We start from the raw sequence: 15,575 nt of genomic DNA on the forward strand, positions 1-15,575 counted from the left end.
AATGTATCTGTTAAAAATAGAAAATGAAAAATAAAAAAGAATGTCTTCTTTAAAAAAAAACTGTATCTATTTAGAGGCTTAAAATGACACATTCATCAGATATTCTACGTTGTGAGGATCTTTTCAGGTATCACTTAAAAAAATTCACCAAGAACTTTACTTTATTTCAAGTAGGAACAGGGCCAGTTACCAGAACTACCAGGGGAAAAAAAGAACAAAAAAGGGATTTAACCCAGGTGGAGAGACAGCAAAATTCATTTTTGTGGGGTATGTTTCAGTGATTTCAACCCATGTTTCCTGTCTGCCGAGTGCCTGATACTGCTGAAGAGCACAAAGTACAGCAACAGAAAGGTAAGGTCTTGGATCACGCAGTCATGTTGCACCATTCTGGGTGGAGGGTGTGTATGAGCAGAAAATAAAGAAACAGAAGTATTACACTTTAGGTCTATAATGTGCCCCGAAATGCTTCAAGTCTGGACCATGGGCCTCACTGGAGCGGGCAGGTCACTGGTGGTGTGATCCTGAAAGGCAAGTTCTTGTCTCCAGGTCTTTGCTCTTTGCTTCCCTGCTGTGTTGAGGTGAGCAGTGGTCCCCGACAGGCCCTTCTGTCACGCCTTTCTGCCTACAGCCAGCAACTATGGATTATATCCTCTGAAACCATGAGCCAAAATAAACCTGTCCTCTTCAACTGAGGGTGTCAGGATTTTTGTCCCAGCAAAGGGAATGTTGACTGATACAATCAGTTAGTGAAAAGTACTGCAGCTAAAATGGAGAGTGTAAGGAAGATGGCTGTGGGTGACTTAGGGTGGAACTGTCAAAGGCCGCACTGATGACATGGTGTTTATTTGGGGAAGACCCTAGCAGTGTGAACAGGCACCAGGAAATAAGAGTAAGAGGGCTCCAGACAGAGCTCCTGAGGTGGAACTGTGTGTGGAGCGCTTGAGGGAACAGAGAACCGTGACCCTCGGTTCAGAGTGAGCAAAGCCTGGCCAGTAATGACAGAAGATGCTGTAACTGAAATGGGCTTAGGTATCAGACATCTGTCCAAACAAGGGCCTCTTGCAAAAACAGAACTATATATGATTGTGAGTAAGGTAGTATCATTGTGCTCTTACTTTCAGAATGGGCCATTCTTGCACAAACATTAAAAAATCTGAAATTGAATTGGTTTATAATCAGGATAAAGGTTTTCATTTTCCATGGGAACTGTATAACCCTACTCTGTCCCTGTCTCTTTCATTCAATGCAACAGCTGATGGAAATTTTTTTAAAAAATGTATTTAGTGCAAGATCTATACAGTCTCACTACACAGATCGGACTCGTAGTAATCCTCCTGTTTTCAACCTCCCAAGCGCAGGGATTACAGGAGCTCATCATATGTGCAGTCCCAACACCAGCACGCCCTAGGGGTTGGGCCAGCACGGCACTCTGAGGATCGAACCCCAGGCCCTGCACCTGCCTAAGCAGGCTGGAAGTCTTACAACAGCATAGGTAAGAGGACAGGTAACAGTACAGGAAAAAGGGAGGAGGCAGGGAGGGAGGGGAAGAAAGGAGGGTGGAAGAGAGAGACGAGGAGCTGGTGCTCTGGCACAAGCAACTAAAATGAAGAAAGGTTACTGTGGTTCACAGAGTAACCTTTTAGTTCGTGCCTGGCCCCATGCTTCTGGGCCTGTGGGGAGGCAGCTAGGATGGGCAGAAGGGGACACATGGAGAGCGAGCCTGCTCACAGAGGGTAACCTGGCAGCCTTCAGCCTCTGAGCAAGATGTGCAGGCCCGGAAGGTGGAGAATCAGAGCCCTCCCAACTGCAGTCACATTGTATTAGGGGACTGAGATGTCTGCTCACTTAGTAAGCAAATCTTCCGTTGTGTCCTTGTTTAAAGGAGGAATATGTTAAAAACTCAGCTTGGTTGAAAAATGGACCAAATTTAAATCATTTCAAGAGGAACATGAAATCCAAGTTCTGTATTGAATTTCACTCGTGGATCATCTCTTGTGTGAGGAAAAAACCAGAAACTTAAATGATAGAAGAAAAGCTCATTAAGTCGACTCCTGACAATTAGAGAGAAAAGACAAATGAAGCCACTGCCACCAGCGTGAGACTGTGTACGAGTTCTGGTGACAGCTCGCCTGCCTCAGTCAGACGGGCCGAGCCAGCAGGGACTGAGGCTGCTGGTTATTAATCATTTGTCAGAGTCTGTGGGACTTTATAGATAATTATAGTTTTTAGTGTGTTTATATCACATAAACATGTGGCAAACCCACAAAGGACCCTAACACAATCTGCGATGACACTTTAAAATACTACAGATCAGAAATAATCCATAAAGGAAACACTTTGGAAACCATGCCATTCGCTAGTTCTTGGGACTCCTAGACTTATTTTCTAGATTGTTTCTTTCTGTCAATATTCAGAACCTTACAAAGCTTCTGACTGTATTCCTGCCTCTCAATTTTTCAATGAGTTGTAAAACAGCAAGTATAATCATCATTTGAAATGAAAGACTGGTTATTGACTCCATTAGTCTGAACAGACAACCAGAACGTAACCATAGTTTATTGCATAAAATTCATCCCTGAGCAAAATGTCTTGTATGGTGCTGAAGAATCTACATACACATAAAAATAGACGTGTGGAAGGGACAGCTCTGAACTCACACACCAAGAGATGGCGTTTTAAAACAAATGACTCGAGGCTGCAAACGACATCCATTTTGCTTTGTTTGGCAGCACGCGAGTTTACATGCTAGGAAACATTTCTCAACATGAATGAACTGTGAAATTGTTTCCTCCTACCCCGTGCTCCAGCCGCTTCCGCACCTTGTCCTATAGGCTGTCAGTGCCCAAGAGGCAGCACTGCTGGATGCGGGAGCCAGGGCCCCAGCATGAGATGCCGCCTAAATATCAGCCAGTGTGCTCGAAGAAAATAACGGGAAATGCCACGCCCTGCCTAAGAGCACATGTGGAAACGGCTCCGCAGACACGCCAGGAACGCGAGGAGGTGAACCTTGTGCATTTCAATTCCTAGACTGTAATCTTCTCAGGGAAATGATTCCCAGGGCGTCCCACCCTGACCCCACGTCAAGCACTGCCCTGCCAGTGTGAGTGGTTTTACTGTGAAGAAGACAGTACATGAATATATGCAGTGTGTTAGCTACTTTCAATGTACAACTAACTCTTCAGCATCCAAATCTGCCTGCTTTGTGGATTAAATGTGATCATTAATTTTAATCATGGACACACAGAATGAAGAAGGTAACTGGGATGCAGAAATGGAAATTTAGGACAAACTGCAAATGAAATGGAAGACTGGGGATACTGATTATTCTGCTACATTACTGAAGCTGATCGAAAGTTGATTTTCTACATCCGTATGTATGTACCCCTGAGTATACGTAACTTAAAAGTCTCAGGTCCCTGGAGGAGCTGCAGACTCTTCGGCAGCACTCACAGCCGTGGACCCTCCCAGAAGGCACTGGCATGCTGTGCCCCCAGTCGGTGTGCGGGCACACACCTCGCCCACCTGCCTAATCTCAACCACGCCAGTTCCTGCTGCTAACGATGGGCAGAATCTGCAGATGGGGAGCCATCCATCCAGGCTTCGGGTCAGATGCCAGCTTATCCAAGATGGTACATTTAGAGACTGACTTTTCACTACGTCTTTCTTATATTATCAACATGAAGTTTTATTTTAAAGTTCTTTATTTTGAGATACAAAACATGGAATATTATTTATAAGTACGTAAAAATACAAATCTTAAGATTCATAGCTTTCCATCTTAAGCTGCATTCCACACACTAGCACAGCGATGGCGAGTCTGTTATGCTTTCCATGACAACAAATGGCCGGCGGTGGCACAAGTGCCATAGGTTTGCCACCACACGACAGTGTCTACCCCATTTTATATGATGCTATATGCCAATTGCAAAATTTTATTTATGGTCCAATAATGCCTTTACATAGTTCTCCAAGCTGCTAAGTTTACAAACCAAGAGCAAAGCCTTGTAATTTGGAAATGTTCTGAAGAGTTATATAATATAATTATTTTCTAGGAAACTGGCTAACAAACCCACAAATTGGGTTGATGGTATTTAATTTTTTTGCATTAGAATTTCTTCTCTTTCTTTCATTCTGTAGAATTACTTTTTCCTAAGTGAGTGGATATTTAATTGGTCACATAAGGTAAACTGTTTTACTGGTGAATTTTCATGTATTCTTATCTGTCAGCCATAGCTTTTTAATATCCTATCTTTGGGAATTAACTCATAATAGAGATATTCAAGGTCTCAATGCCACAGCTAAATATTCAGTCATTCATTAATATGTAGGGATCTTCCTGCCTCAGCCTCCCCAGCACTGGGATTATAGGGGTCCGCCACCATGCCCAGTTTTCACGGCTGGCACAGCTACAGCACGGCATGTGGTACTGGGGATCAAACCCGTCTCCCTGCACTTTCCAGGCAGGTGCTTAGGCCACTGAGCTATCTCCTCAGCCTCTGGTCTCAATTTCAAACTCCTTATTACATCCATTTATGACAGTGACAATTTCCCTTATTAGGTAACATGAAAGAGTGATTAGATGAAGAACACGGAGCAGGAATACCGAGAAGGCTACTAATAAAGAACGTTTCCCTCCTGCATTGTGAGTACTCTCGGCCCCAGCAAGGGTTCTACAGGCAATGCTGATGGTCTCTTAGGAGCCGCGTTAAGTTTTGTAACAGCTTTACTAGCTCGGTAATATGCTATATTTGGATAATGAGATGAATTCCAATAACTAAGACTCTGAACGGAATGCAAGATACACTGACTTCAGTAAACTCCTGGCTATAATGAATAATGATAAAGTGAAATTGATTTATATGGAAAACTAGCTTACATAACTATCAGAAAGCCATATAACAATATATTTATTTAAAAGCTCAACTTAGACTTGCTTGTCAGCCAAAAATTAGGAGGTTTTTCCATAATAAGAAGTGAGATTCCAGGGTTACTTTTAAATAGAGTAATTTTGATATTATAACCTTTTGAATTTATGAAAAGGAGATTGGCCGCCTGAACTCTCTTGAAGAATTTTATATATTTATATATAATTTATGCCTCAAACATATCAACCAAGTATATATTAAAATATTTATGCATTTAAAATAATAATGAATAAAACAGCACTTAAAAGCGCTCGCTGTGCACAAGGCTCTCCAGGCCGCGGCCCATCTGCACGTCTTCCAGTCCCGCCAGGGAGTTCCCACGCCCGCAGCGCGCCAGCGTACTGGGCTCCGCCCCGCAGCGAGGCGGCTAAACTTCGGGAGACTGTTACCGCCAGTCACTCCACAGTTTTAACAAGAAAAGCAGATGGAGCCGCACTTTAAAACGAAAGAATTTTGGAAATCCTTTAGAAGTTCTGGAGAGGAATTTTATGAAACCAAAGAAAGCCACAATCTTCTAAGTAGTCTTTTTTTAAAAAGGCGAAAGGAATGATGATTCTTACCGAGGGTTAGAAGGAGAAGGCGGGTTCATTTCTTTCTGATAGTGACGACCCTGGTTGACGGGCTGTAAAAGACAAAGCATTTATGAGGCATTCATCAGCACTGGGATCCTTATATATTTTCTTACATACATTCTCTGTGCTGTAAGTTTTTCTGATATACAAACCAGAGTAGGGGGCTAGGTTTGCTTTCACCCAGGCAAACGCTCGCTGGGAAAGCCAGCAGCCAGCAGACGCTCCCAACGACACCGCGGAAGTTGCCAGTGGCTGCGCTCCGCAGCGCCGGCACTGTCATCCCAGTCTGTTCGCCGCCGGAATCCTCTGCTTTGTGTAGTTTCTATGCTGGTAGGTACTGGCAGACAGAGCAAGGCAAAGCAAGGTGTGGCGAGGCACAAGCGCCCCTCGGAGAGAGTGCGCAGTAGGCAGCGACCTCGCAACACACCTACTTAGGTCTCACGGCGAGTATGTTCGCCAGGATATTATTACCGCTAGCGAGAATTACACATGCAAATCTAGACTCAGGTAGTAATTTTCCCGAGAGTGCAACCGAACAGTAGGCCGAGGAGTGAGCTGAGAAGTGATGCGGATGCCTGACAAAAGGTGAAATCTCAAGCTTTTCCTTAGCAAGAATCCAAGCACCTACCATATTTGAGAGGCAATAGAACGCCCATCTCTGACAAAACAAAAAAGGGGGATATAAATGAAGGACCATTTTGTAGTGAAAAAAATATGTATTTGTATATACAAAATAGCTAGGATATATAGTTACTTTCTTTTAGTTTAATGAGAAGAAAGTTTTGAGCTAACAGTGTTTAGACATGATATCATGTCTGCATCTTGTACTCTGAATAACTACTATGAAGACAATATGAATGTATTAATGATTGTAACTGTCCAACTAACCTGTTTTGAAACTGTCTCATTGCTGTTTCTTTCTCATTAAAATTAGTATCAGGAGGAATGCAAGCTGCCCTGTTGTAAGTTTTGGGGTTTTGTTTCTACCACCCCCTCAGACTAGTTTTTCAAGTGAGGTACTCAATTTTCTAATAATAAAACTTACTTAAGTGAAAAATAAAAGAAACCTTTAAAATTACTGTTTTATAACACAGGCGGAAAACTACCTCCTATGTAGTCATAAATACTTATCTCTAATGGAGCTTGATCTCTTTCTTTCATTCTACAAAGCAAAAAAATTCCAATGTATCTAATACAAATTCTCTTTTGAACATCAGCTTTAAGGATTTTTCTTATGTGGTTAACAACAATGTAATCAATACAAAAAAATCACACTTTTTAACACTCTCATCCTATGACAAGTTGGAATTTGGTATACATTTCTGAATTGCATTCACAATGCTGATTCCTTACGCAGAGGGGTTGGTGTTAAACTTCCTCAGCCAGAATAACGTGGCCCCACACTGTTGACCCGACTAAGGAAATACTGTGGCTGGGAGGCTTATAGAGAAAGAGCCTGCATTTCTTCTACTCCACATATTTTAATGGATGTTGAAATATTAATGACACTAGTGATGGGAATTCTTGAGAGTAAACCATCTCCTCTAAATAATCTCTTGGAAGTATTCCTCTAATTTAAACCAAACACCCTGTCTGATAATCACAGTCACTTAGCCTGAATACCTGGGATGCACTGTGAATTTCAATGTCCTCAGACACTTTGGTAATTGAACCAATATCAATACACTGCCATTTCAGTAATAAGAAACAACAGCTTGGAGAACAGTGGAAGGAAAAATATGTCATAAGACATATTTGATCTCACTAGAGAAATAAGACTTCCAGCAATTTGCAAGGGAAATTTACTTCTGTGATTTAGGCTTTATTATCTCCTAGCAAGAAAGAAATTAACAAGCAGAGGGCCTAAACAGCTCTTTGCACCAACTCACACTGGCATAAAAATCCTCCCGATAATAAATTCATTGGTATTCGTTCTGTATCTCAGCTGTACTCAGGCCTCCAGTGAATGGGATTCTGCCTATTTACTTTCAGAGGCATTTCCATAACTTTCTAAGCATCACAGTCTTGCAAGTCAGCCAAATGTCCATTTCTTAATTTTATGTTACTAATTCTATTTATACTGGTTTCAATCCCTTATTAAAATGACTTACTCCATCCCTTGGGAAATACGCATCTTGTTTGTGACTCATTTCTCACTTGACAATACAGAGCCTGGTGCCTTCCTGTCTTTACTTGTGTCCATATAAAACAGTGATACATAGTTAAAAAACCATAATCAATAAAAATTCACATGCCCAGTGCTAGAAAACAAAAATAACAAATGGAAACTTTTCACAGTAATAAAAACTGCAGGCGTAAATAGGCAGAAAGGCGAATGACAGCCCGGCTGTCTGAAGCCAGCTGTCCCCACCAATGGCTATTGACAGGGTACAGGGCATGCTACTTCTACATATGAAACCTTAACTTTGAGAAAAACCACAGAAGCAGGACATGCACTGTCACCTTCCTTTCTGCTTTCTTGAAGCAGGTCATAAAACAGGACAGATTTCCTGAACCAGATCTTTATGTGAGAGATACCCTCCCTGTAACCAGAAGAAAGAAACATCCTTATTTGTGAAGACAAAGTGTTACAGAGAAGGAAATAAACAAAATGCCTTCTTTCAGCTTGCCCAGTACTTCTCCATGACATTCTACTTGTCAAACCTGGCATAGAAATTCGTGTTTAGCCATTTCTTTAGGCCTTCATTTGGGTCACATAAGACTTCTATTAAATAAATGTATACAGTATACACTCTTCTTTCTTGTTAGCTTGCCTTCTGCCATAAGGGCCCTTAGCTAGGAAGACAGGATGGTGAGAAAGGATACCCCCTACTCCACTGTATATTTCCAAACATATGTAGCAGCAAGTATTTTTTAGATAGGTAGTACTCAGTAAATGTATCAATGAAAAAATAAAATAATTTTTGATCTTGGAATTCAGCTACATCTAGAGAATATTATAAACAGATACAAAGAGACAGCAACCAATATCTATAAGGAACTACGAATAACAAATGATAGCAGAACAGTATTGGTTTGTGTTGAGTTTTCTCGATGCTAATTCTTTTTTTTTTTGGCGGAACCGGGGTTCGAACTCAGACCCTTGTACTTACCAGGGAAGCACTTATTCTACTGAGCCATCTCCCTGGCTCGATGCTAATTCTTGATAAACACAGTCTCACTTGATCCTCACAGCAATTCTATGAAGTAGGCAGAATTAATTCCCTACCACAGAAAAGGCCATTCAGACAATAGCGCCAACCCACGGTCACGTGTGCCAGGCGACAGCGGAGCCAGAGTGCTAGCCTGGGCAGGTTCCATCGCTCCCCTCTCACCACTACTTTGCAGTGTTTAATTCACCTGGGCTTTCACACAGAATGCTAAGCACAAAGATTCTAAATAACAAATGTGGCAAATCCTTTCAGTTTACGGCAGGGGAAAAAACAACTGATCCTGAAACACCTTTATTTGAAATATGTAAGAATACTGCCGGGCTGGAGAGATAGCTCAGTGGTCTAAAGCTGCTTAGGCAGGCGCAGGCATGTGCAGGGACTGTGGTTCGAACCCTGGCACCACAGGCCACGCCCCCAGGGCTGGCTGAGGCAGCCACACACAGACACACAAAACGACTACCTCCTTACTGCAACTTAAATTCTGTGACTTAATTCTCATGCTGTATTACTATATATTTAAAATTACAGATAAGTTTTGCCACCCTGCTAAATTTGAGACAAATTTAAGATATAATTGATAGTATTCTAAGAATAAGGAAAGTTTATTCAGCTTTGCAAACGTAGAGCAACTCACACATCCAAATACATTCTCCCTGACAATGCAGACACGGCGCTGACTCCGTCACCAGTTTTTGTCTATCATTACTATAGTCCTACAAGGGACTACATTTGCTCATCTGATTTATCACAGCTTAGCACAATCAACTACTTTCCCTCTTAGTTTAGGGGATTAAAAGGAAGCTCTTTACACCTAAAAAGCGCTGAAAAGTTAAAGAATTTATAGGTCAGAAGAAGTTAAGATCTATTGTGGGCCAACCCCTTAGCTTAGCTCTTTAAGTAGCTGCTTCAACAAAGCTGTCAGGCTCAGGTTGCTGTGGTTCGATCCCCACAACTCCAGCCAGCCAAACCTGCCCTGAAGGCATTCGGAGAAAAAAAATCCTTCCACCGTTTTGTAGTTACATTCTCTTAATGAATAGAGGGATTTGTTCTAATAGTGTTTGTAAATAGGATATCATGTCCGCATCTTGTACAGCAATTAACCACTAGGAAGAATGTATGCAATGTGTTAATTATTGAAACTGTCCTACCAATTTGATTTGAAACTGTCTCATTGCTATTTGTTTCTCAATAAAATTATGGAAAAAAAGAAAGATCTATTAATGGTAAGGCACCCAAAGGTCATGAAATGATGCATGTGGACACACAGAAGGCGGAGCTCACTCGGCAGAGCCCTGGGACAGATCTCGGGACGTGGGACTTGTCCTTTTGGTGGCGCTGTTGCTATGCAGGAGAGCTACCACGCAGTGCTCAAAATGAAGCACAGTCCTGCTTTTCTGTGACCAAGCTGCTAGTAATTTTGGAGTGAGGGAGAGAGGCGAAGGCCAAAATAAGAGAACACATCCTACTCTGGTAAAAGGTAGAGGCAATATTTTTATGTCTTTGTGTAAAACCAGTGAAAGTGGCAGCAATGTTACAAGGTTAATCAAGGCTATAAATAACTTGTCTAGGAAACTCACCATATGCTCGTAATTTTATTAAGTGAGGCTCGCCTCGTTTTTCTCTACATATTACGTTGCTAACATGTCATGTTGATGGATGTTCGCAATGAGCTTTACAGTTTCTTTTCTTTTCTCTTTCTTTTTTAGCAAGCTGGGAAGCCCTGTGTGCTTGCTGCTAGGCTACGGAGTGAGGACTGCCTGACTCCAAAGCCCGCGGGCTGGGGGGCTCTGCTCGGAGGGCAGCATGCACATCACGGGTACGCTGTCCGTGAGTGCAGGCTTCTGGGTTGCAAAGACAAGGAAACCACGGAAGAGCCGATCTACCAAGCTCAGCAGGGGTCAGCCTGCACATCCCTGCTTAAGCCCATGTCTGCACAAGGGCAGGAGAACCGCTGCCCGCCCCTGCAGCCCTCAGTAGCCATAAAGAGGGAAAGGATCCTGCTTCCCCAGTGCTGGCCCGAGGGGCCTCTGAGGAGCACACCCTGGGGGAACCAACCGTGCCAAGCCTTACACGCGCACATTCCCGCACTTACTCCATTTACACAGCGGCGGTGTGGGACGCGGGGCGGCTGCTTCCCTTTCAAGGGCGAGGCCGCTAGATGGCAGAGCTGGGACAGGGGCTCAGGTGGAGCTTGTATTCGTCATGTTTACCACGTCATCACGAGCTATTCCTTTTGCTCAAAAAGCACCCCCCCCACACACAGCTTTATGCTATTGCCAATAAAATCTCTCACCAAGATAAAACTCACAATACCACTGTAACTAACTTCTATCTCCCCTTCTAGGGCTGCCTAAAGCTTAGTGTTTCAAAAAATATCGTAAGGGTTATTCCAAACAGAAGCCCCCCACCCCAGCTGATTGGTTGTAGTGGTCTGGTTTATTCACACTTTGTAAAGTACTGTCTTAATTGAATTTGGTTCTAAGTTAGAAACTTTGAAAAATTTATCTGTCAAAGGCCAATGGATTTCTTAGTAGACTTGATTTATTTAGCAAAAGATGCCTACAAAAGCCAATTTGCTGTGAGAAATATGGTTACATTTAATTAAGCTTTTAAATGACTAATTTATTACATCTAAATACCTTTTAAGCAGCGCCTATTACTCTGAACTGTACAGAGATTGAGTAAAGCCAAGGAATCAACACATGTAGTGCACACAACAGAGCCTGCTAAAGGCTCATTTTACTCATTTTACTGTGCGTCAGCTGTCTGGTTTCAGACTGCAGTGAGTGTGTGTGCGCGTGCCTGTGTGTGTGTGAGGCTGCTGCATAAAGATCCTGCGGCGAATGAGACCCGCATTCATCTCTCCTTCTTACTTTGGGCATTAGGCCCTGGGCAGAGGAAGACTTTCCTAGGTGTCCATTTCACAACCACTGATCAAATGTTGACTATAAAACATTTGTGTCACTTGAGAATTATTTTACTGAAACAAATCTGCTGTCCACGTGAGTTTTGGAAGAAAATTACCTTACTTTAGTGTTAAAAAACCCCCACTTTGGTATTACTGATTGGTTCCTTTGACCAATAGCTGCCCACCAGCAGTCATGCCAGGCTCCATGCTCGGCGTGGCAGGGTGAAGAGCCTGAGGGGCGCTCGGCCTTCAGGGAGCTCAGCCCAGGCCCTGGCACTGAGAACAGTTACTGCTGGGGTTCGTGCTGCCGCAGAGCCTGCCGGTAATGGACAAGTTGTGCATAGTGGTGAGGCGGAGGCATTTGGAAATAGGGCACTTTCCCCGCAGTTTCACGTGAACCTAAAGACATGCATTTGTTAAAAAGGAAGTTATCCAACAAGCAAGTAGGCCCAACACTGTGAGAGCAGGAAGTAGTTCTCCTGCCTACATGTTGGGTGGGGTGGGACAGGCAAAACACTTTTCAAGTTCAGCCCAGGAGAGAAACAATACAGCTAGGACAGGGACCCCAGGACACCGAGATAAGCCTGGGAAAACAGGAGCACAAGGGGGAAGAGACTCGGGATGTCTGCTCCGGAAGCGAGGGGCCAGAGGAAGCCTGGTCCCCACTGCCAGAGGCCACTGCTTCACAGGACGGGGACCTAGGAAGTTGGAGTGAAGACACATCTGCTCCTCTGGATGTCAGAAGCCTGGAGAGAAGCCACACCCCATGTTGCACTGTCTCATTTTTATGTGCATCCCTGAACTTGGGCTCCTTCTTGGCATCCTTCCTTGGAGCCCTTCTTGGTTAGCGAGAGCTTTTCCTTGTTATTTCTAGTAAGCTATACAGTAATGCCTCAGTTCACAAATTCCTGTTTGCCAACAATTTACTCTGTAAACAGAAGCAGTCAGTAACATCTTGCTTCTTTTTGTAAAGTCTCCATTAGGTGACAAACGCACCCACAGTTACCTTCCCCTACACAGTGAAGCAAATGAAGGCCACCAACTGAGCTACCACCTACTTGGTTTATTTCCCCTCTGCTGGGTCCATAGACTTCACATTCTGCCATCTTCAGGACAAGAGCCCAGAGGCAGGGCGCCTTGGTCACAGGTTTCATGCAGGCTGATGCCGAAACAAAGGCACTAGGAACCTCAGACTATGTTCATCCCCTCAGATTCAATTCTGCTCCTTTTCAGAATGGGAAATTCCTTCCTCCCTGTGTCGACATGGTGAGCGTTCCTGAAGCCCTAAGGTGGAATGCAGCTCTCACCCATCCCTTAACCCTCCGCTCTGTTATCACTCGCAACCCTGGATTCAGGGGCCTTTTATCTCTCTGACTCCCTCTATAACAGTGACTATCTCAAGCCCACTGTCTTCTGTGTTCCCAGCACGTAGCCTAGGCCATGACACAGTGCATCACCTAAAAATGTGTGCAATGAATTAATATCAGGGAATCAGGTGAATGAGGGTTAATATGGAGGTATTCCTGGCTCTAAGGGCAGAGGAAGGACTGTTCCTCTCAGGGAGGTCTGCAGAAGAGCTGTGGAGGGCTTTGGAGGGTCTTGGGGAAAAGCATGTGTGAGGGGTGGAATACACACAGAGTGGGTGCTTTTAGGAAATTGTGATTAGGTAAAACATGGAGCTAGAGATGGGGAGCAATAAGAGATCAGCCAAGATGGGGAGGCCTCAGGTCATGGGCACCCCATGTGACAAAGCAGAGAGGCAGTGGAGAGAGCCTCACTGAAGGGCGTTATGAAGAGAGTCGCTGAAGAGATCAGATCTGGCTTTCGGAAGGTGCTTAGTACAAATAACAATGACAAACATGTTTCAGGCAGAGTTCCAAGCACTTTACAAGGCTTGGGCAGGCGCTAAGGACTGATGTCCCTACCTCCCCGGGCTATGGTGCTTGGACCTGAGGCAGAGACACTGAGGAGCAGTTGAAGGAATTCAGGTGGAAACTGACACGGCAAGGCTGTGGCATCAGGCAGAGAGGCTTAAGAGGTAAAGGGCGGCGTCTCAGGCTTGGAGGCCAAAGGGCTTGGGCGATGGAAGCGTGGGGGTGTGGGGACACTGCCCAAGCCAGAGTGCACGGTGGAGCTGCTCACTGAGGAGAGGAACAGGATGTTCTTTCAATCAGTAGAGCTGGGGGCTCTCTTATCACTTCTTTTGCACTGTCGCTGAACAGTTTCTACGGAGAAAGGCTTGAGCTCAGAGACAGCAACAGCACTTGCAAACGGCTCTACTGAAATGCTGTACGGGTGGCAGGATGTGGACTTCATTAGAGAATGCAATTTCCCATTTGTTGATAGTTTCAATATTGGAGTAGGCTGAATTGTATGCAAAAATAAGCGTATCTCATGAGTACCAAGGTAGGAGCTTCCATATTTTCTCTGTCTAAAAAGAGACTGTTTTCAAATAGAGGGATTATTAAGTTCATTAGTGATGGTATTATTTTTGGCTGCATACATTTAGAGCAGAATAGTTGTCATGCAGGAGACTTCCGTCCTTGCCTGAACAGAACAGTGACGAGAACACGGTATCCAGGGCAACCAAGAGTTCAGACTTCTCGGCCCATTAATAACCACTCTTCAGCTTGCCCTTTGCCATGGTAGTTTCTGGGCTGCTTCACGACAGAAGGCACTCCAGCAGGAGGCTGCTGCTCCCTTACTTGGGCTTTAAGGGACTGCTGAGGAACAGTTCATAAGGCAGTGTCTGTTTTCAAATAGCTTATTTGAAAGCTATTTGAAAGGCAGTGTCTCAGCTCCATGACAAACTGCAGCAACAAACATCTGCAACTCATTCTTAGGATTTTGGCTCCAGCTACAAGGATTCTCTGAAGGCTGCTCAAAAGAACACAGTTCCATATTCAGGGGCTCCATGTGCCTGGCGGCTGTGTTCCGTCAAAGCGCAGCTGAGCGCGGGAATCTTAGAGGTGGACAAGGTGGAGCTAACAGGCACTAATTAAGGATGGTTATTTCTTTTCCTTTCACATTTCCTTGAAACCAACTGGAGTTTCTTTTCTGTTAAAGTCCTACAAGTTCTCTCCTGAGCACAGAAATCTCGCCTTGCCTGCGATATCTTTAGCACACATCCGACGCCCATGTCGTACAGAATAGCAAGGTGCTGTCACACCCCAGGGGAAGGAGCTCGGGCTAGGAGGCAGCCCAAGCCAGGTGCGACGCACTTCTCCAGCGCCTCAGCAGCCCCCTCCGGAAGGGCAGCCCTGTGGGTGCTTAGCCCCCAGGGCAGCTGTAGGCGGTATCTAAGGCACACGTGTTAGCAGCAGGTGCCAGAGCCTCTGAGACTTCCAAGAGCTACAAAGACATTGGAGACCTGAAAAGAACTGGCTTAAAGATACAAAAAGCAAACTGCAAAATTAATAATTTATTAAATACTTAAGAAATAACATGCACTGTCAACTATACCTCAACTCAGTCTTCAGCTATAAATAAATGTGAATCCAAGCTACATGACTGTATATTTTCTTCAAAAGTTATTTGGCAAAAAGCTATATTCACTGATGAATGAAAATATATTTTAATGTGTGATATGATGTTGAATGTAGCTTTACATGTAAGCGTTCTTTGGCTTCTGAAGATTTTGAAATGGCTCTCGATGCTTCATACAATGGCAGCTCTTGAGATTCCATCTTACTCCAGAAAGAATGGCTATTATCAAGAAATCAACCAATGACAAATGTGGGAAAAAGGAGCCCTTCTTCACTGTTGGTGGGAGTGCAGACTGGTGCAGCCACTGTGGGAATCAGTGTGGAGATTCCTCAAAAAGCTAGCACTAGAGGTCTCATTTGACCCACCCAGCTATTCCCTTTCTTGGAATCTTCCCAAAAGAATTAGAAGCATCGTATCACAGCCGTGTGGGTACCCTTGTATACAGTGGCAGAATTTGTAATGGCTAAATTTTGAAAAGACCCAAATGCCCATCAACTGATGAATGGACAAA

General features: G+C 44.0%; 1 protein-coding gene across 9 annotated transcripts in view; it reads right to left on the reverse strand.

Annotated features, from left to right (window-relative positions):
- The window catches only part of CUNH3orf67 (chromosome unknown C3orf67 homolog), a 334,462-nt gene that overhangs the window by 68,807 nt on the left and 250,080 nt on the right, over positions 1-15,575 (reverse strand). For 8 of the 9 annotated variants that reach the window (XM_023715803.1, XM_023715800.1, XM_023715798.1 and 5 more), the window contains one exon: positions 5,486-5,547. The exons of the other annotated variant lie outside the window; for it this stretch is intronic. In XM_023715803.1, coding sequence (XP_023571571.1) covers positions 5,486-5,547 — 62 coding nt within the window. The remainder of the gene's footprint in view (positions 1-5,485; positions 5,548-15,575) is intronic. 9 annotated transcript variants of the gene reach the window in all.

The sequence above is a fragment of the Octodon degus genome, unplaced genomic scaffold, assembly GCF_000260255.1.
Source record: "Octodon degus isolate 3935 unplaced genomic scaffold, OctDeg1.0 scaffold00043, whole genome shotgun sequence".
Classification (NCBI taxonomy): domain Eukaryota; kingdom Metazoa; phylum Chordata; class Mammalia; order Rodentia; family Octodontidae; genus Octodon; species Octodon degus.